Below are 21860 nucleotides of genomic sequence, written 5' to 3'. Positions count from 1 at the left end.
ATTTCCGTGGTGCTGTCTATCATCGTTGATAGGCAGCCCACGGTCAACAGTGCCCTCTGCCGGGGAAAAATAAGAACCGGTCCAAAATAAAACTGGGCACCTGTGTGGTGTTTCCAAATACACCTGTCTGTCTCCTGGTCAGTGAATTACCCACACCCCTTCCACAATGACTCATGACACAGTTGCTGTTTATCTCTTTCAAAAGCATATTTTGAGGTTCTTGGAGAACAAATTTGGGAGGTGCCTGAGAAAAATGTATAACTTCTCTAACAGATGTGCAGGGCAATATAAGAACTGTAAAAATGTCCTCAGTATTTGCCAGCACAGAAGATTTTGGCATGGAAGCAGAGTGGAACTTCTTTGCAACATCTCATGGCAAAGGACCCTGTGTTGGTGTAGGAGGAACCATTAAACAAATAGCAACAAAAGCCAGTTTGCAGCGTCCATACCAAGACCAGATCCAGACTCCACACCAATTGCACAGGCTTCCAAAAGACAACATTCCAGCTCTTGAAGTCGAATACTTCATGATAGCGCAATGGCAAGCTGAGCAAAATTTTCTGGAGCAGCGATTCCTCAAGGTAAGAACTGTGCCTGGCACACGGAATCTCCACTTCTTTCATCCAGTTTCCAAAGCAGATGTCCTTGTACGAGAGTTCTCCCAGTCAACAAAACAAAGAGAAGAATTAATCCATCAAAGAGGATGTCCTACCATTTAACCAAGTGAAATGATATGTTACTGTTCAGTATGACAGTCACTGGAGGGTTGGGCTGGTGGTGTCTGCTGATCAGTAGAAACTGGAGGCTGAAATGAACTTCCTGCACCCGAATGGACCAGCACCATCATTCTGTTTCCCAAACCGTCTAGATCAATTTATTGTAGACATGAGGGATGTGCTGACATCAGTGGAGCCAACAACTGCAACAGGAAGGACATACACCCTGAGAGACAAGGAGATGGCCAAAGCATCAAAAGCCTTGACAGAGTGGCTACGAAGGAAAAGGGCAACTTAAGCATAGGTGAGTGGTAAATTGTGTTGCATGCACAAATATAAGGACAGAGATCCGAAAATGAAATGTCTACATTTCCACCACTTCTAGCAATATGATTTATTTTCCAGGCTCAGTGATTCATTAGATTTGAACAGTGGTAATTACAGCTCCTGGAGAAGCATCACTGACAGAAGTACCACTGGTGGGGACAAAATTTAAATGTGCACAATTTAGTATTGATTTATATTTAATTCACATGTATTTGTTTTAGCTAATTTTGTAAATAAGGCACCTTGGTTAATTCTTTAATATATTAATAGCTGTTACAGCTGCATCAGTTCACTGCAGCTTCAATTTAACAGGAGAGGAGAGTATACTCGATTGCAAATAAATGTTTTTGTTTAATTGTATTTGGTGTATAATCGCTTCACTTAGAAGGTTCACCTCATACAATGCATTCAACTCTGTGCTGTGCCTCAACCAACTGCAAGCACAAAATGAAACTTGCAGGAAATGTAAATAAGGGTCTAGGCTACAATCTGTCAAACACTGACAAAAATCTAAGGTTAAGTGATTTGACCTGGGTGAGGTCACAGGTCACAGATTCACACAACGTTTTTATCTTGTATTAAACATCAATTTTGATATGATAAATAGATATTCCTATTTGAGAGGTTTAAAACGACACCAACACCAGCTTTCTGTGTCAACTCTGGAGGGAGTTGTGACCGTTTTTTTTATTGTTATTGCTTGATTTGATAACAAACATCTGTGTTTAATCATGTGACTTCTTGAAGTGGAATGCAGGGATGTGTCATAAGTGTTGAAATGAAAAATCTCCAAGGAGTGATCTCTACATTTTATTCATTGGTCATTTTGAAAAGAAAAAAACTGTTAAAAAAATCAAATACACATGTACCATAAAATATGTCTCTTTTATAAGGAAGAAATGTGAGACCTATGTCAAGTGACAGTAATTAACATGCACTTAAGAAGATGGTTCTGGTTTTAGTTTTCAGACACTCAAACAACGGCTCGTATACAGGCATGTTCTTTTCAGGGTTACAGAGTTGATGCATTTACAAAAGATGAAGACAATTTAAGGGCAATCCTGAAAGACACAGATGTCCTCAACTGGAGTGGCTTGTTCCTGCTTGGAGGTACTGTAGTGCATTTTATTTAATTTAGATCAAATTAAACAAACTCCAATGCTTATTTCCCTCTGATATGAAAAGGGAAATGGCTGGAGACAGCGTTTATTAAAGATATTAAAGTTGCAGGGGAGAGTGTGCTACGTGGAAATTGCCACCATTACTTTTTGTGTTTTTGGATACCTGTAGTGTGTGAAATGTTGAAAAAAAAAATCACTAGAGCAACCGTGGAGACTACCGCAGAAGAGAGTGAAGTGAAAAACAATAATGTCTAGATTTACTCGGGCATCTGAGAGAGTGGGCAGGGGGAGCAAAAGACTGTCTCCCCTGAAACCTGAATGAATCTGAACATTGCTGTGTAATAGGAGCGATTTGTGGTTTAGGAGGAGGCAAACATTGCAAATTGTAGAATAAAAGACTAGACAGGCCTCGTAGTTTATTAGAATTGTTTGCCTCCTGGTACACTACACTTAAAACAAATTATCGCTTGGTTATTGTTTCATTGTATTTTTTAAGATGAATCTGAAATTGTATGTTTTTTTCTCTCAGGGATTGATTTTTGCCACATGAACATGATGAAGGAAGTTGCTGCTTATAAGAATGCCCCTCTATATTTAGCAGCAAAGTGCTTTTTAATGACGTTAGAAGACCCAGATCATCTTCCTAAACTCCCCGTAGATATGTTGTTTATAAAATATATCTCATGGTTATTTATAGTGTAATGAAGCCTAATAAACCATAGTGATAATGAGTGTGAAAATATTACTTAACTATGCAGTATTTATGCTGTTGTATGGCCTCTATTCTCAAACCACCTGGAATCCATTCTAAGAATTTATTCCAAGACTTTCTTGTGATGGATTATCACAATGGTAACCAATGAAAATGTATGAAGTGCTTATATATCACTTTCCCTTGACAAGGGTGTGTTAAACATCCCGAAACGTTGGGAAGTTTGAGCAAAAAATAGATTGAACTGTTGCCCTACATCCTTATACCACCGGACAATAGACTCCTTCTGTCCTGTGATTGGCTTACATCACTGTCAGTCACACCCCTTTTCAGAGGATCGCCATTTTCTCTTATTTACTTATTATGTTGTATCAGCTATGTATTTTGTTTAAATTTACTATCCAGCCTAGCCTCACTTATTTTCTTGACCGATTTATATATTAAATATATAATGCAGACTCCGCTCATAGTGGAAAATTAAATGCCCCTTGGGAAAACAATTGTTACCTCCAAGGTGCAATGCTTGCAGCTTCGGCATTATAGCCCCTGTCAGTAACAGTAGTCTTCCTTTCCCACTATAACCCTCCTCTCCATATTTACTAATATATCCATATATACAGGGTGATCAGAAAGTAAGTTTACCACATCAATGATATGGTGCGTTGATGTGGTAAACTTACTTTCCAATCACCTTGTATATATTGATTTATTTGTTTATTCCATTCATTTTATGACCACAAATGAATCTGTTTTGTTTTGTTTAGGGATTCCAGTTGCAGGATCACATCTCTCAATATGTCTCATGTTGATTTGGTGAATAAAGCATGGAAATTTGGAGGCGGTGAAAGTGGTGCCAGAATTATCCAAAACCTAATATCAAATTTCCCGTCCTGCTGCATCGTGGATGAGTCTGGAAAGCCAGTCTCGTGGATACTGACTTACGAATGCTGTGCCATGGGCATTCTGTACACTCTCCCCGAGCATCGGGGGAAGGGCTATGCCAAGGCGTTGGTAACTGCGGCTGTAAAGAGCCTTCACCAGCAAGGGTACCCCATCTACTGCTTCATTGAAGAGGACAACGAGCCATCCTACCACCTGTTTAAAGACCTGGGTTTTAGGGAGGTTCCTGACTATAGAGCAGTATGGTTCCGACCGAATGATGACATGCCAGACACACTCATTTCTTAGAGTTTTAGTGAACCAGTATTGATAGTGAATAATGTGGGCAAGCATCTCCTTCAGTGTCTCTGGGATAATTCATTACACAATTACTACAGAACATGGTGGTTTTATGTTAAGGTGTAGCTTGGTCTGTCCCTTGGTACATCAATATCAATGACTACCTCGTACCGGTCAGTAAATAGAGGATGCACTATGATAGTTCATAGAGGAGTCTACTGTGGGTAAAACATAAATGAGGATAGCCGAATTTAGTTTTTACGAGGTGGTATGGGGGCTAGCTATAGCTAAGTTTGCTATTCTAGTTATTAAGGGTAACAGTTGGTGTTCATTACAGTATATAAATCCTTTGTGATGTCGTCCTCTGAAAATATCATCAGATTTACATGCTGTAACAAATAGCACATTATTAATTCCAGTTTGATTGAAGTTCTGACCTGAGGTAGATATGTATAAGCAAGCTTGCAACTGAGACTCTTTAAATAATAATGGTTTAGTTGTACAACTTGACAAAGCAAACAGTAACAGTATTCCAGTAGTTAGTCTAAGCAGGTTCTATAGAATTACACACAAGAGATTCTCTCAAAATCGTATTAAAACTGTAGCTTGCGTGTAATTATAACGAGGACTCTTCCACATAAACAAACAAACACAAAACAAACATGAAGCTGTTGTTTCCTTAAGAGCAATGTTTCATTCTTGAACTGTCCGTATCTAAGGTAATTTTCAGTACTCTAGCATGTGACAAAGTAACTTTTAAGATATCACATATAACGCCTTCTCTAAAAATAACTTGGACATGGATACTTTAATGACTAAGTGGCGGGTTCCGAAAAATATAGCGATTTAGGGTTATCGCCCACATTGTGAAACAGGTAATACCACAATAACGATCCATGATGTCGAGAACAGAAAAGCTGGAGCACTTGTGATTTAGAGGACAGATCACAAACCCCAGTGCACTAGAGCGGACATTTTGAACATAACTTTGAAACAGGTTTTAAAGTTAGAAATGTAAAAAGTTGTCAGGATGTTAACAATCAAAAGAAAATATTTAGACAGTTGTAGCAACACATGGGGATGTATAACGCTATATTTTTCATAACCCTGATACTCTTTGTCGCAGTAATTACAGTGGTAATTCTTTTCATAGTTTCCCATTTAAGCTATTGTCCAGTACTATAGCATGTGGCACAGTAACTCCTACAGTATTACATCTAAGACATTTTCTAAAATGACTTCACAATGAACACTATAAGTTACCTAAATTACAATAAGAACTCTTTCATAGTTTCCTAAGGACACATCTAAGTGTACTGGATGCAATCAGATTAACAAAATAAATACCTTAATTATTTCTAGAACAGCTTTTAAACTAACATGTAAACAGTAGGATGTTTGTTATCTACTCACACACATAGAATTCAACTATATATCGTGGCTCACCTCTTTTTTTATGTAATCTTAATAAGCTCTAACCCAGGGTTTCCCAACCCTGGTCCAGGGGACCCCCTGTGGGTGCTGGTTTTCATTCTAACTGATCTCTCAATTACTTAACTAGACCCTTAATTGAACTTATTATTTGCATAATTAGACCTTTAATTTTTCTCGGCTCCTAAAAAGTTCAAGTTACTTATAAAATGTTATAGCTAGCTTGAAATCTGCAACTGTTTAAGAGCTGAAAATAAGTAAAGAGGTCTAATTAAGCAAAGTATTAGTAATTAAGGGTTTAGTTAAGTAACTGAGAGCTCAGTTGGAATAAAAACCAGACGACACAGGGGGTCCCCAGGACCAGGGTTGGGAAGCACTGCTTAACTGCTTCTTTCTTCGCAACATCTACCGAATCTGTTCTTTTCTCACTACTTATTCCACTCGGCTCCTGCTCCAAGTCTTGTTCTCTCCAGACTGGACTCCTGTAACTCTTCTTGCTGGTTTCCCTGCTTCGGCTCTCCGCCCCCTTTAGCTTATTCAAAATTCCACTGCTTGTCTTGTATTCTCCCAGCCTCACTACTCTCACACTAGCCCTCTGCTTCGCACCCACCACTGGCTATCTATCTCTGCTCGCATTCAATTCAAGACTGTTTTTCTTCTCTACCGCTCTCTTCACCACACCAGCCCTAGCTACCTACCTCGTGTCTCCCTGCACCCCCTCTCACCCTCTCTGGCCACTCTCCATCCTCCCATGCCTGCTTCTTCTCTTCCCTAGCCCCTCTGTGGTGGAACCAGCTACTGGAGAACTTCAGGACTGCTTCGTTCTTCACTGCCTTCCAACTTTAAGAGAAATATAACTTGACATATCACTCCTCGTTTATGTTAAGTCTTATATATGTATCTTCCTATACAATTTACCATTTAATTTTAGTTTTACTTATTCTTAATGTTATGTTTTACTGATTTGTTTCATTCGGGATATCTATTTAATCTCAATGTTTTCTTAATTTATATGGACTTTCCTTATTTGTTTGAAATCTTCATTTTCCTCAATGTTTTTCCATTTACTATGGCTATATTAGTCCCTCCAGGTCCTCCAAGGGTCCAGGGAGTCTGACTATCGGTTTGTCAAGAGATCTTCCATTGAAGCAAAGGTGTTGTTTAGTTCTGAATAAATTGTGTTGATTAGGAATCTTTGTTGGAAAAGTAGTCATTCTCTGAATTTGTCATTACTTTGATTACTTATCTGTATTGATGTGTTGCAATATGATCTACAATGTACACTGCTTACTTTTAAACTACACTGTGATAATTACAGTATTTACAATCTTTTTAAATGAAAACCGAAAGTATTCTTATAAATGCTTCTGCCTACATTTGTATATTTTTTATTGAAGGGCATTGGGTAACAGAGAAGTTCATTTTTCACATGGGAATATATCGCAAGATATATAAAATATATTACCTGACTTAACATATTTTTAGAACTCATCCCAAAATATATAAATGAGCTGGAACAAATGTTCAAATATATGTTAAATATAAACAATAACGCACAGAAAAATACATTTTATATTGTTTGTGTGTGTGTGTGTGTGTATATATATATATATATATATATAGCAGCTCTGGAAAAAATTAAGAGACCACTGCAAAATTATCAGTTTCTCTGGTTTTACTATTTATAGGTATGTGTTTGGGTAAAATTAATATTTCTGTTTTATTCTATAAACTACTGACAACATTTTTCCCAAATTCCAAATAAAAATATTGTCATTTAGAGCATTAATTTGCAGAAAATGACAACTGGTCAAAATAACAAAAAAGATGCTTTGTTGTCAGACCTCGAATAATGCAAAGAAAATAAGTTCATATTAATTTTTAAACAACACAATACTAATGTTTTAACTTAGGAAGAGTTCAGAAATAATATTTGGTGGAATAACCCTGATTTTCAAGTACAGCTTCCATGCATCTTAGCATGCTCTCCACTAGTCTTTCACATTGATGTTGGGTGACTTTATGCCACTCCTGGCGCAAAAATTCAAGCAGCTCGGCTTTGTTTGATGGCTTGTGACCACCCATCTTCCTCTTGATCACATTTCAAAGGTATTCAATGGGGTTTAGGTCTGGAGATTGGGCTGGCCATGACAGGGTCTTGATCTGGTGGTCCTCCATCCACACCTTGATTGACCTGGCTGTGTGGCATGGAGCATTGTCCTGCTGGAAAAACCAATCCTCAGGGTTGGGGAACATTGTCAGAGCAGAAGGAAGCAAGCTGTCTTCCAGGACAACCTTGTACTTGGCTTGATGAGATTACATTATTAGAATTAGAAGTGCATTCATAATGAATTCCTATTTTACCATGCTGATAAATTAGTTCATACGTAATTCATCAGGAATCCAGACACTTTAAAGTGTTACCCACAGAGATAAATGAATAAATAGATATAAAATAGCATTTAACAGTAAATTAAACATAATGTCCTGTACAGTATGCAATCTATACTGTTACAATAAAGATAATGTTAAACAATTACATCAGACTGACTCTGTATAGTGTGATAATCCAGAAAGTAACTATAGGACATTTGAAAATTACAATTAACTTATAATGGACTGCAAATTAATGCAATCCCCATGCGTGATACATTGTGTTAAATTAAATAATTACATGTAAGTATGTTTCTTTATATACACCAAACAAACAGAATAAGTCATTAATTATGCACCTATAGCATAGATAGGTGATGTTGCTGGTAAGTTTCCCAAAGGTTTGGAAAAGGCTTTACAGCAACGTGGCGTGAAACAGAACAGCCACACGCAGAAAGCTCTGGGAAGGCGTTTTTCTAGTAGCTGGTGTGACGTCAAACACAGAGCAGCAAGCGCAGCGAGCTGTGGGATACTAGAACAAGACCAAAGAACTACGGAGTCGTGTGTCACATCTGTTTCCTGGTAATGAAACGTTGACTGAACTCAAAACAACATGCTGATACTGGGCACTGAAGAACTGCGAATAGCAGAGTCGGCTCTCAAGGAGTATTTCCCTCAATCCATCAAGGTAAACCCATATCCAACTAAATTATAGCCTTGCTCAAGGTTCGTAACTGTTTATTGTTTGCTAACCTTGAAGCAAAGGCAACAGGCAGGTCTGAAATTCCCAGCCAAAAAGTGCATTTACTCATCTGCGCAGCTGGGTGGAGTAGACTGGTGTTTTCATTAACGTTTTTCTTACACGTAAACATTAAAGACAGTTTGCGTACTAATTAATACATACTTCTTGAATGTGTAGATGTCGATACACTATACATTTTATAAATACAAGATACGCCTTAAAAGCTGAAAATACTGAAAGCGTTGCTTGTACCTTTGCAGGTATGACTCAGGAATATGCTGTAATACTGTAAAACACATCTTACAGGGTAAATATTATGAAGTATTACACTGTGCAGTAACTGCTGTAGAGGAGGTTTTGTTTCAAGATATCCTAAAAAAGGAGTGATGTTCTAAAAAAATGGCATTAAAAAAACTGTGCATGGACACAGTATACAAAAAGGTCAAAGTTAAACAATACACAATACGGGCTGAAATACCGTTCTAATTAATTTAACAGACATGACTTAAAATTAATAAATAAATGTACTGGACTTGACCATTCAAATCTCCATAGTATTCTCTGAAATCGTCCCCATGCTTTCCAGACCCTGGGTACTCACCTACAACAGGACCTGGCCATGCTACAGTAATAGCCTTGGATTAGAACGTGGATCCCTGTTATTTCTTTTCTTTTTATAAAACTTATTACTTATCTGCAACAATATATTGTCTAGGTCTCAGTTTCTGTTTAGATTATTATTTTTTGTAATTTACTTCTAGAATAAAACCAAAGTGTTTCTCATTTAAAAATATAGCAGCCCCTCAACTCTCTACTGGATCTGAATTCCCATTCCCTGACAGCAGATGAAACGTAATAGAGTTAATCAGTCGTATTAAAGTGATGTAAATGAATACAATATCTAAGCTAATGTATTAAAGTTAAATACAAGCACTTTCACGTTCCTGTTCCCACCTACATATTGCAAAGTAGAGCGATTTGCAGTGCTGTTCTATCACGATAGTATATGTGAAATTGTAATATTGCAGAATAGGTTGTGAATGCTTTACTTTGCCCCACTGAATTAACTGTAAAGCAGAGGATGTCAAACAGTAATTAAAATGATACATTTCTTCCTCTGTGTATTTCAGGCAGGTATCAAAGCAGACGTCGTTTTTCTTTTTAAAACCCTGCCATTGTAGTTTCTGCAGTGTAAACAAAGTGGAAACACATTTTCACAAAGTAATAGCGAAGGGTTACGCATTCCTCTTTTTTTTATATACAAAGAAAAAAATGTCAGCGTTTTGGTTTTCATTTAGTACTCTCCTCATAACAGATAATTATTGCTCCAAAGTGCTAAATGTAGAAATACTAAAAGAAGCTTTGTAAAATCCGTGGACAAACATTCCAACCCTGAAGACACAGGAAAAGACATTTAGTCAAAATGTTTGCCATTGAATTTATAGTTTCTTTTAGTGTTTCTAAATTGTAGGTGTCTCTCCCAAGTATATTTATAGAGCTACACTAAGTGAGCGTCTTGTATTAACCCAGCACCAAACTCTGCCAGATCCAATATCTAGTACGAAATCGGACAGGGAGATGCAGCTTTTATATAGTTTTGCATAAAAGAAAGTCATTGAGTCACAGTCTGTTTATGCATAATGCTACATGTTGCAATCCCACATATTTTGTCATACAGATTACGAGTTTTGTTTGTGTCTTCTAAATGTTTAGGTGTATGGCTGTCTTTTCAACCTCAACAGAGAGAAACCACATAATCTAGAAGTCCTTGTGGATTCCTGGCCTGATTTTAAAACTCTGATCTGTAAACCGCAGAGGAAGGTAAGGCTTGATGCAGGTAACAGGATTTAAAGTCTCTTGTTACGTGGCTGCTACTCGTTAACCCTTGCCTCATTTGCTGTGTACGCAGAGTGTGCAGGATCGAGAAGGGGTTTTTAATATATACAGCGTGTTCTCGAAAGACAAAGACAACTTGCAGAAACTACTGGAAGAGACCGGTGTTGTTGATTGGAGCACGTTTGCTTTGTTTGGAGGTACTTAGTATAAGTATTACTATACCTTTGTAAAAGCTGATCATTTCATTACTTTCATGTTGTTTTTTTTCTTGTATACATTTGTTGAAATAGTATTTCTCATGGGGTAATAGGTACGGTGACACTAGAAATTATTATACACAGTTACCCTTCGTGAACAGGAAATAGCAGAAACGCAGTAAAAAGTTATATTTGGCAAATGATATGAAGTATTTATTTAAAATTTTAAACTGTAGCGCATGCAGATTTAGCATGGTGAAATTATTTGGGCAATGATATCCCCATCTTGAATCCTAACAGAGCTGAGAATCACCCCTTGCTTCGCTAAGAGCCAGTGCCTTGGTTTTGAAACAGTGGCTGTTCAGAGACATGTACCCATGATGAAATAAAAAGGCCACCGACTCATCTGCAAAGTGCACATCAATGGCAGCACTTCTATGTATTTCTTTTTACTTTAAGGCATTGAAATTGGTCATGTAGACATGATGAGGGAACTTGCTGTTTCCAAAAACGCCTCTTCAAAGATCAGATCGGTGACGCATGTCATGATGTTAAGAGATGTCAAACACCTTCCTCGATTGCCTTCGGAAAGGTACACTACCATGGAAAGGCCAGAACAATGCAATATATGGCTTGGACTTTTTCAAACAGAATTAGCAAACAATTTATGTTGTCCTCGGCTACAGAAGTATTTGCAATTCATATAATAATAATTAAAATTAAAAAAATGTCACAGAAAAATCCAGACGTATTCAGGCTCATGATTGGTACAAATATCCACAGTGTTGTTTTTCAATTTGATAATTCACAAATTGGGTTAATTCATGTTTAGGCCATAGTGACAGACAGATGCTATACCCTATACTATACTTTCCTGTGTAAGGGCACCTTCACTAATTCACTACCTCTAATTCACAGTTTTTTAGTCAAATAGCAAAAATAACAAGGGAGCACTTGAGTGGCACTCCTGCTGTAGCTTTAAGGAATATAATTACCCTACAAACTGTCCCCGTCAATTACTGTGCTATTGTATTCAAGCAGTGCCTTGGATTAAGTTATCATCCCTGCTTTCTTCTTGATTCTAACCCTGTTTGTTTTGTTTTGTCAGCAATGCCTCACACATGCTTTCCTCACTGGATGAGTCTCATGCGGAGCTGGTTAATAAAACCTGGAGTTACGGTGGCACTCAGATCAGCTACAGATCGGTCAAGAACTATATACTGAATTTCCCAAACTTCTGCATTTTGGATGAGTGTGGCAGCCCAGTTGCCTGGATACTGCTCTACCAGCACTGTGCTCTGGGACTTCTCTACACTTTACCTGAGCACCGTAGAAAGGGCTATGCCAGGGTACTGGTAACTGTAATGTGCAAACACCTCCTCAGCCAGGGATATCCAGTCTACTGCTTCATTGAAGAAGACAATGAGGCTTCTTACCGATTGTTCAAATCGCTGGGGTTTGAGGAGGATCCCGACTATAGAGCAGTGTGGTTTGAGTTGAACTGCCCTTAGATTCATTATTTTCAAATATTTCAAGTGTTTGTTTAATGGAACCTGCAGGGATATGATCAAATATGGTAGCTAAGGCAGGAAGTTTGGTTGTACCCATTTAGAAAGTTCAAATGGAACCAAACTGGGGTTGCTTTGCTTTCCCTGGTCACCGTATAAAGGGTTGCACAACAACATGCTTTCTATTGGAGTTAAGTGGAATTGAAATCCCCAGTTAGAAACATTCAAAAGGTTTCATTGTGTATTTAATATATTTATTATGAATGACTTTATTAATGTATTTGTCAACTGGGTAAGGTCACAGGTACTAAGTCCCATTGTATTGTCTTGTTTAATCTGTTATGACCTGTGCTTAGGGAAAATTGAATACCCAACTGCTGCCCTGAATTGAATAAAACACCATTGTTGAAATTACAATGGAGTTCGGAATCACAATTATTATTTCTACTGACTGATGCATGAAGGAAATAAGAACACTAACTCCTAACTAACTTTTATTTTAAATCAGCTTATAAAGCCACTTTTTGTACAGTGAGGGCATTTTAAAATAATTTTTAACATGTTAATAATTAAGGACACACATTCTTAATAATCTTGATTTGAGCTACTTTGTTAGAATTACTTTAAAATGTCCCCTAAAACAAGTTGTGAAAAGGTGCCAGGAAAAGCTTGAATAGCCTTTCATGAGCTTTAGGGTTCATCTTGTTTCGTTTTAAGCCGAAAACCATTTAAAAAGTTTTACAATTAACACAAAAGCTAAAAGTGCCAGACTACTTAGACCGATGAAACAAAGAAACGCTAATTTCATATTTAGTTCATACGTGTTTTTAGCGCGTATACTTGATCTGCCAAACGCCATATTAGATTTCGAGATTAAGAACTACAAGTCCCACAGTGCACTTCGATTCTAAATCCGATCATTGTGGAAAAAGGAGTTCTACCAGAAAATGCATCAAGACAAGATCATTCGTCCAACTAAAGTTGTGATAGTACCCGGGAATGGTGCTGGAAATGTGGAGCATTGTAACTGGTACGGGTGGGTTAAAAAGCAAATAAACAAGGTAAATAAATGAAAGCGCATCTTCTGACCTAAGACGTGGAACCGTGCAGGTTGAAAATGTGCCCGTGGAGAGCAATGGCACTGATCCTCTAGGATCTGTAAATAAAACGTGAGTCGAGTTTATAAAAAAAAAAAAAAAAAAAAAAAAAAATTAAAAAAATAAACCCGGACTGCAGCTCCTGTGAATTGTCGTAAATAAATCGATTGGATTTCACCATGTTTTTCGTTCATGTAAATCTCACTACGTGTTATAAAATTGGAAAATGTTAGTTTCAGGGCACTCGGATGCACTGTTCCTGTCAACCATAGCAAGCTTAAAAATGTTGCGGAGACGTTACAGAGATCAAGTGCAGTATTTTGTAATGAAATGAACGGGGAACCAGCTAACTTTTAAGTATTAGAAAACGTCAGGAATCGGAAAACCTAGTATTACAAAGTAGAGGGTGACTGGTAATGATGGACCCAGAACACTACCCCCCTAACAACATGCACGATTAATAGACACGCAGTGTTCCCGGGCGGTATTTTTAATTGGTTCAGTTAGTAGTAAACACCTCAACATATCGCTGTGTGTAAAAAAAAAAAAACCCAAAAAACTCTCGCTACAAGAATTGCAACTACGACATCAGAAACGTATCCCGCCCTTTTAGTTTCCTGGCTATACTAACTCAGACATAATGTTATTTTCCCCTCTGGGATACATAACCGGAGCTATGACATACCCGACTTTAACATCTGGTCAGTCGCTTCCCTAATTGTGATTGAACTTGGTTAGGACATGGCTTATTACAATTCCTTTACAAACAGTGGATGGGTCATGGCAAGCTACTTTTTCATTATATGAGAAAAAAAAAAAAATGTTTTTTGCTATTGCCTTATGCGCCAACTATGGGACACTACCTGACCAGATAATTAATTAATAAAAACTGGTAAAATTAATTAAATGAAGCAGTTGTTACACAGTAAAGGACACATGTTGGACTAAATGCAGATTGCTTCTGCTGTATGTATCTTAAATTCAGAATATCACTAATGTATTTATTTATGTATTACAGATACCAGAGATGCAGTGCTTACTTAAAAATATGCCTGACCCTAGTAAGTATTATTAATCCCGATTGCTTTTCACACTTAATTTTGACCTGATAGAGTTCATTTACTTAGATCTCAATCATTGTTTGCAGTGACAGCTCGAGAGAGTATATGGGTTCCCTTTATGGAGAAAGAACTTCATTGTGATGAAGAAACTGTGATCATTGGACACAGCTCTGGGGCAGCAGCTGCCATGCGGTAATATCTCCTTTCTATTGCCTATATCAGTTAACACACACAACCTATTATTGCAGACTGGCCTTTATTAAAGAAAAACTAAACAAAAACTAAAATAAATTTGCATCACAAAGTAATAATTCGCTGTTCTTATTTCAGATCTGTGCACGCTTACTTTCCCACGAATTCCCGGTTCAAAGTTGATTTGCCAAACTTGACGTAATGTTTCCAGTTCCACAAGTAATCACTGAGCAATAAGGTTCATCGTATGTTTGCCAGCATTATACTGTACATGTTTCTCAAACTTCTCGTGACTTCTATGTATTTATTTTTCAAATGTATAAACTAAAGAGTGCATAAAAAAAGAAATAGCAAATGGGCTGCAGAATTGCAAGAAAATAATATTACTTTATGATATAATAACCCAGGGGTGGAAAATATTAGCATCTATTGCAGTATTCTGCTCAACAGTTAAGACAATAATAATGCCTCATCAATGCAAAGCATGAATCTTCTTTGGACATTGCTAATGCTAGTGAATCATTTTTATCTTTCCTATTTGTAGATATGCTGAGACTCACAAAGTATATGGGATTGTGCTGGTGTCTGCCTATGTATCAGACCTCGAGGACGAAAATGAGAGAGAAAGCGGTAAGCAGTCTGGATATATTTTTGAAGCTTGTTTTAAATGTCATGGAGTTTATCAGGGAACAAACAGAACTCTTGTTAAACTTAACAGAAAATATATCAATAAACATTAATAAACACCTCAGCAGAACCTGTGTATGTAGAGATAGTGGAACAAAATGTTCCCTGTTTTATACAAGAGGGAACAACATTTTTTTTTTTTTGTTTTACTGCAGGTTATTTTAACCGGCCATGGCAATGGGAGACGATCCAGATGAACTGCCGTCAGATTGTGCAGTTCGGCTCCACGGACGACCCGTTTCTACCCTGGTCCGAACAGCAGGAGGTGGCAGATGGCCTGGGCGCAGAGCTGCATAAATACACAGACCGGGGCCACTTCCAGAACACCCACTTTCACGAACTGATCAACGTTGTCCAGAAAATAGTAAATGGTTCGGCTTAAACAGCGATTGCATTTCCCCCACCCTGCTAAAACCAATAAAAGAAGTTTAAATGTACAGATCTGCTATGTTGAAATGACTTTTTTAATTACTGTTTTCTTATTGTTGCATTGATTGGCTATTACAATTTCAGATGACACTTGGGAAATCGAATTACCCTTTGATAGCTTTAAAATTGTAAAACTTCATGTAATTTAATCTTGTGTCTTAATAAAATCCTGCCATGCTAGATAAAAACCAATCTAGAGAACACAAGTTGCATCCCAGGCATATCACTTATTTATTTTTTTTAAATTCTCATATTATAAAAAAAACAAACAAAACAAAAAAACACACACACTTCTGCAGCTGGGGAGGGTGGACTAGCAGGTAAATACACCAGACAATGTCAGGCACAATTCTAGGACTACCACCATAACTTTTGTAATGCTAGAGAAGCAAACTGACTTTATTACCACCCTCAAATTAATCAGCTATATTATTGTAATTTTACTTTATATGCATATATTGTATTATGTGGAGCAACTATGCTAATCCCCCTCTCCACACTTACCTATCAGACACCAGCCGACTACCAAATTATGTACAATTTTATTTGAAACTGTTAATCATGTTTGCATTTTGGTATTGCTGTACACTGCTTGGAACTGGCTTTTAAAAAGCCAAAAATACTGCTCCCCTGTGAAGACTATGTACTACCTGAAAGACATAAAAGCATCTCAGGTTGTATATCCTAGTAAAAAAATAACAAACCAAATCCACCATCTCCAATCTGCATTAAGAAATATAAAGGTTATGTCTTTGTTGCAGCTGTGAAGAGTCAAATAAGTAGAGCTGCAAAAACAGATTATTGGAGTATCTGGATGGAGCGCTCCCCATGTAAGAATCCTTGGTGTGGATAAGGCTGATTTACTATTCCAAGTGAAACAACTGAGGAAACAGCGGCTTGCATTTGTGTGAACTGCTGATCTCCAGAGTCGAAGAAAAGCATCAGTCATCACAAATCCAAGCTGCTGTTTTTTCAGTTGTTTCAGTGGTAAACCGGCCCAACCCCCAATGACCCTTGACCGATTGTCATTTCTGCTGAGAGCTCAATCTGAACAATCAGTTTGTGCAACACTACAAATTAATGAAACCTGCAGCAAGTATCTCACAGTATTAACCATTTCTCTTGCCCTCACATTATGCTTTTCAATGCAGCATTCATACCTAATTTGCTTAGTACACAGAGAGACAGATCATCCGTCGCTCTCCAATTCAACAGGCGTGAAATACTTTATCACTTTATTTACAGAATTATATATCCTCACAAGTGATTTCGTTGTTGAAGACATAGACATTTCCTCAGATTATATATACACAAATGTTTGTTCACAAAATACAGACCTGTGTTAAAATAAAATAAATTAACATTGAGCTGGCCAATTAACTTTATGTTTCCCTTCTCAGTTAAGAACATGCTGTGTATTTTTTTTTCTTCTCCTTGTTCAATGTCTTTTAAAGAGTCCATAAAATTAATTGAAATAAAAATTAATCAAAATTCAAGCCACTCTGTCATATAAACGCAGTTTGACGGTGAAATCTCTCCACCTTCATGGCAGTCGTCAAAAACCTTTAAAGAAAGAAAATAATAACAATAATATATTTATTTTTATATAGTGCCTATCATAGTGGAGCACCATCACAAAGTGCTTTATATAGGTAGGCTGTGAACTGTGCATTACATGTTACAATAGGACACTGATTTAGCATCTCATCCGCAGGAAAGAGGTTAAGTAAGTCAGTGGCAGAGGTGGGACTTGAACTGGTGACCTTCTGGTTATAAGCCCTGGACTTTAACAACTGGACCACACTGCCTCCTAAATAAACACTTAATCTATAAAAACTACATTTTTAAATAGACAAAGAAAACCAAGAACATAAACCGAGTCCGAATCTAGAATCAACACACAAAACAGGATTTAAGTGCGAAGATGAACACTTCATTAACCGATTCATTCAAATGTCAATACTACTATTTCTGTGAATGTCCATCACTCAGGACAAACTAAAGAAACAGGTTTCAGTTGACTCTTAAATCAGGCTTTTATCTCCTTTGAATTGTGTGACTGGTAGAAATTAACTTACTGGACACACGCCACAGGGAGTTTTAACCAGGCCTGTGGGCTGGATGATGGGGTTGACCCCTCTGTATAGTTTCAGCTGCCCATCGACACTCCCCACTGTCCCCTCCTTCGCCGCGATGATGGTCATCTCCACCTTCCCATCATATATCAGTGTGTTTAAAATGGTTTCAATGTCTTCCATGGAGAGCTCAACCTGAAAACGAACACAGTTATAAAAAGAAATCAAGTTATTTTTTAGTAAAATAAAAATAAAAAATCTCCAAGTAGGCATAAACAAAGCCTAAGTGTTGGAAATTTGTCATAATTAAAATCAAGCCACAGGTAAACTTTATTCCTTGCAGCAGGACAAAAAAATATAAATGTGTTACTTGCACTACGAGTAAAACATTGCATACTGTTAACAATATATGCCATTTGGCCTTTGTCCTTTGACCCCTTTTACATAGCTCACTTTTAATAAATCAGGCTGACAGGTAGAAACACTTTAAATGAGTCATTTTTGTTTTGGTTTTGTTTGGGCCATGGACTACATATCTGTATGTTGGCAATACCTTGCTGATGCCCAGTTCACACACCTTGTTGATGCCCAGTTCACACACCTTGCTGATGCCCAGTTCACACACCTTGCTGATGCCCAGTTCACATACCTTGCTGATGCCCAGTTCACACACCTTGCTGATGCCCAGTTCACACACCTTGCTGATGCCCAGTTCACACACCTTGCTGATGCCCAGTTCACACACCTTGCTGATGCCCAGTTCACATACCTTGCTGATGCCCAGTTCACATACCTTGCTGATGCCCAGTTCACACACCTTGCTGATGCCCAGTTCACATACCTTGCTGATGCCCAGTTCACATACCTTGCTGATGCCCAGTTCACATACCTTGCTGATGCCCAGTTCACATACCTTGCTGATGCCCAGTTCACAGATAAATTTCCACACTTCATTGGAGGAAGCAAACGAACTGTTCCTCTGCACCATCGGGCTCTGTTTACTTTCCCGGGCAGCTTCCGCCTGGAAGGAGAAGCAAAGAGGAGTACTTCAGATCTTTTTATTCCTTCCTCAACCTTACTGGTTTTTGTAACGTTGAATGCATATTACGTACAGACTCACTCACCTTGCTCTGTAAGAATTTAAAGCACTGTTGGTTCAACACTTCGACAAACTCTGACTCAAAGTCTTGGTCACTGTACCATGCCCCTCCTGTTACAGAGCGGTCTGGCTGTATATTATACAACATGTACACTTTCTTCTTAGAAGCCTGGAATACAAGTGAAATGCATGTCAAAGGAAAGGTTTGTGGCTGCTCTCAAAAATAAGGCAAGGTATATTACAAAATATAGATTAGATTAGAGAGAGAGGAAATTACAATAATATCAGAAACTTAACTCAAAAGGAATTGCTGCTCAAACATATACTCACCGCAACAGATTTTACAGCCTTGATGAGTTTTTTGCTTTCTAAATTCTTTAGAATTTTGTTGATCTCTGTTAGCGGTAGATTACTCTTAAATCGAATATCTCGGCTCCAGATACCTGGGACAAGAACATGTTTATACTCCATTGCTGTTCCCCCAGCAGCATGTTATTATATATTAGTAGTATAACATAGTCACAAGCTAAGTCAGCATTTAAATGACTTGACACTTAAGATCTATCCCTTTTCCCTTACCACCAACCTATAACTTATTATATGAAATTTCAACATGCAATTAAGAATTTGATCTATAAAGTAGATTGAAAGCTGCACTTTAATGAATGGATGTTTTTCTCTGCTGTGGAAGGGTTCATGTAAAACAAGATACAGTAGAAGTGCTTCATAGCTTACCCTTATTTCCTGCATCCTCTATGACCTGATAAACTAACTTCTCTTGGTTGTCAGATCCCTTCATTTTGCTGAAATAAAAAATTGCCACAGTTGTACACCTCACAAGTTATCCTCCCAATTTCAAAGTTGTCTGTAATTTAACATTTACCCATAAATTCCAATTTAAAAGAAAGCAGAATAGGATCATTATTCCAAATAATTAGGGCTGTAAAAGATGGCTTCTTTCACAACCTAAAACAAAGTATTTCACAATTAAACATAACATTTATTAAAGCAGAAAAAATATCATGCTCACTCTCAAAATTGATAATTTTCTCACCAATTATTACCCAAAAAATGTTCCTGAAAATGTAAATACTTCTCACAAACCGTAAATGCTAAATTGTACAACATTTCGTTTTTTATGTTCACTTTTTAAAGACATTCTTCTTAGAGCATCAGTGAATTACCAAACAAAATAAAAGCATAAATAAATGCAAAAATAACAGCAGACACGTGAAATGTCCCCTTGTACTGGCCAGAGCAATATTTCCGATCGATGCAGGTGGTGTTTTTTTTATTGAAGGCGTTAAAGAAATCATGTAGCTCTATGCAGTGTGTTCAATCATTTGCAGGAAGCAAACTAAACCGGCTTCCAGGTTCCTAAATGCAGTGTAACAGGTTGCGCATAAAAAAGGCAAAAGTTTGCTGTATTTATTTACACAATTCTTTCAGGAATGTGAAGTTTTAGAGGGAAGTACATATCACACGGCAATGGGTACATTTCACAGAAATTGTGAAGTCTGTGATAACCATGAAAAAAACACTGCCTTACATATAATGTTTCACTGAGTCACTCTTAACGATGCAAAGGGGCTATTAGTACAGGGTCCTTACTTTGCAGTCTGAGCATCTTTCATCCTGTACATGAGACCCGAGGCACTTCTCAGAAGGTCCAGCTTGCCCTGAAATAGTTAAAAAAAAACTGTTACGGGTAATTTTATTTTAAAACTTTACTATGATGACACTCAAACTAATAATTTATACCAAATGTATGGATGAAATTAAAAAGTTGCATAGGGATAAGTAGGCTTAATTTGCATGCAATGAGTTGTGTGGTGCTGTTTAATAAGCTGAGAGAAGAAGATACCATTGATAGTAGTCTGTTTATGACCATGGCTCTCTGCTGTGGCGCCACGTGAGGCATGTCATTCTGGATCACCTGGTCTGTTATTCCATGTGGAAACTGTTGACACAGATCTCTTATCCTGAAAACAAGCAACCAAACAATTCTGTTTACAGCATGACTCTGGAATATATCTATTTATCTATATCTATAGATATACACACACGCACACAGGGCTGGGGTCAATTCCTAATCCTTTTTAAAATACATTCTCAATTCCAATTCTCATTCTCTGTTAATCAATTCCAACACAACATTGCAATTAGCAGTATACTGTTCAAGAGAACTTCTCACAGTGGCAACAAATTACTTCAATGGAAAAGACTGTTAGACAATCAAACTGGCTTAGAATGAGAGCAGTTTAACAATACAATTATGTCGCTAAAATGGAAATTTAGCGTGTGATTATCAGCATTCTAAAGTACACACAGTGGTGGTATTAACTGGGACATGTGCTTTAAATACCAAGACTGGAAAGGTACGTTATATTGTTTCCCAGGGACTGTGCTCTTCAGTCTGACAAAACAAAGTAGACGTCACCTGTTTTCAATATCCACAGGATCTGCGGATTCTTGCTTCACCTTCACATCTGCCATGGTTAAAGCACCACCCCGCAGTGTTATTCTCTCCTCTCAGATGAACACCGTACCCTTGTCTTGTAATAACAGCTAACATCAAAAAAAATTAACCACTTTCTCTGAGAGTCCTCCTAAGTTCTAGTGTCGCATGCAGCGAGGTCCCTTTTCCCCATGCTGTAGTAGCCCACGCTTTGCCTGCATAGAATAGGTAATTAAAACACACACAAAATACGAATTAGACCAACTCATATAACCGCTGGAATTATTTTAATGGGCTTTTAGGATTATTATCTTTTTTTTTTTTTTTTACATACAAACGAATAATTCTAGCAGAAACGCTGTTTTTGTAAGAAACACTTCGTTGATTTTAAGGCTTCTATTAATAACCCCCAAAGAAGAACACCAACTAAAACCTATTAAAATAATGATAACGGTTTAGAAAACATGTTCACTTCTCAGAGACTATTTACTATCGCAGTTCTTCATAAACGCCCATCAGCACTCTCCGTGCCTCGCTGTCTCGTCAATGATTGCCAGCCATTGCCTGGTTGCTATGGGAGCGTGTCGACCAATAACGCGTAGCGTTCCTGTTTTTGGGTG

The 21860-nt window shown here is 37.6% G+C and overlaps 4 protein-coding genes across 6 annotated transcripts; 3 read left to right on the top strand and 1 right to left on the bottom strand.

Annotated features, from left to right (window-relative positions):
• The first annotated feature begins 527 nt into the window (after positions 1-527).
• Positions 528-5729, top strand: LOC121316634 (glycine N-acyltransferase-like protein 3). Its single transcript, XM_041251675.1, has 5 exons — positions 528-581; positions 2006-2158; positions 2528-2549; positions 2661-2850; positions 3629-5729. Exons 1-5 carry the CDS (start codon positions 528-530, stop codon positions 4062-4064), a joined length of 855 nt encoding a protein of 284 aa, XP_041107609.1. The 3' UTR covers positions 4065-5729.
• Positions 5730-8366: 2637 nt separating this feature from the next.
• Positions 8367-12556, top strand: LOC121316806 (glycine N-acyltransferase-like protein 3). The gene is made up of 5 exons (XM_041252019.1): positions 8367-8547; positions 10315-10422; positions 10511-10634; positions 11094-11226; positions 11743-12556. The coding sequence occupies exons 1-5, from the start codon at positions 8473-8475 to the stop codon at positions 12143-12145; spliced, it is 843 nt and encodes a 280-aa protein (XP_041107953.1). The 5' UTR covers positions 8367-8472; the 3' UTR covers positions 12146-12556.
• Positions 12557-12779: 223 nt separating this feature from the next.
• On the top strand, positions 12780-15616 carry rbbp9 (retinoblastoma binding protein 9). Its single transcript, XM_041252020.1, has 5 exons — positions 12780-13203; positions 14258-14300; positions 14387-14492; positions 15037-15122; positions 15335-15616. The coding sequence occupies exons 1-5, from the start codon at positions 13090-13092 to the stop codon at positions 15559-15561; spliced, it is 576 nt and encodes a 191-aa protein (XP_041107954.1). The 5' UTR covers positions 12780-13089; the 3' UTR covers positions 15562-15616.
• A 1215-nt stretch (positions 15617-16831) lies between these two features.
• Positions 16832-21811, bottom strand: polr3f (polymerase (RNA) III (DNA directed) polypeptide F). Of its 3 annotated transcripts, none has more exons than XM_041252017.1 (10): positions 21731-21811; positions 21223-21455; positions 20647-20764; positions 20394-20461; positions 19518-19585; positions 19113-19225; positions 18808-18951; positions 18597-18704; positions 17687-17878; positions 16832-17171 (listed from the first exon to the last, which is right to left on the bottom strand). In XM_041252017.1, the coding sequence occupies exons 2-10, from the start codon at positions 21276-21278 to the stop codon at positions 17094-17096; spliced, it is 945 nt and encodes a 314-aa protein (XP_041107951.1). In that variant the 5' UTR covers positions 21279-21455; positions 21731-21811; the 3' UTR covers positions 16832-17093. The 3 variants fall into 3 exon arrangements, with proteins under 3 accessions (XP_041107951.1, XP_041107950.1, XP_041107952.1); XM_041252016.1 differs by having other exon boundaries at positions 21575-21775; XM_041252018.1 differs by having other exon boundaries at positions 21713-21731.
• Positions 21812-21860: the final 49 nt, after the last annotated feature.

This window comes from Polyodon spathula, chromosome 6, assembly GCF_017654505.1.
Source record: "Polyodon spathula isolate WHYD16114869_AA chromosome 6, ASM1765450v1, whole genome shotgun sequence".
Taxonomy (NCBI): domain Eukaryota; kingdom Metazoa; phylum Chordata; class Actinopteri; order Acipenseriformes; family Polyodontidae; genus Polyodon; species Polyodon spathula.
This window is presented reverse-complemented; position numbering and strand designations above follow the sequence as displayed.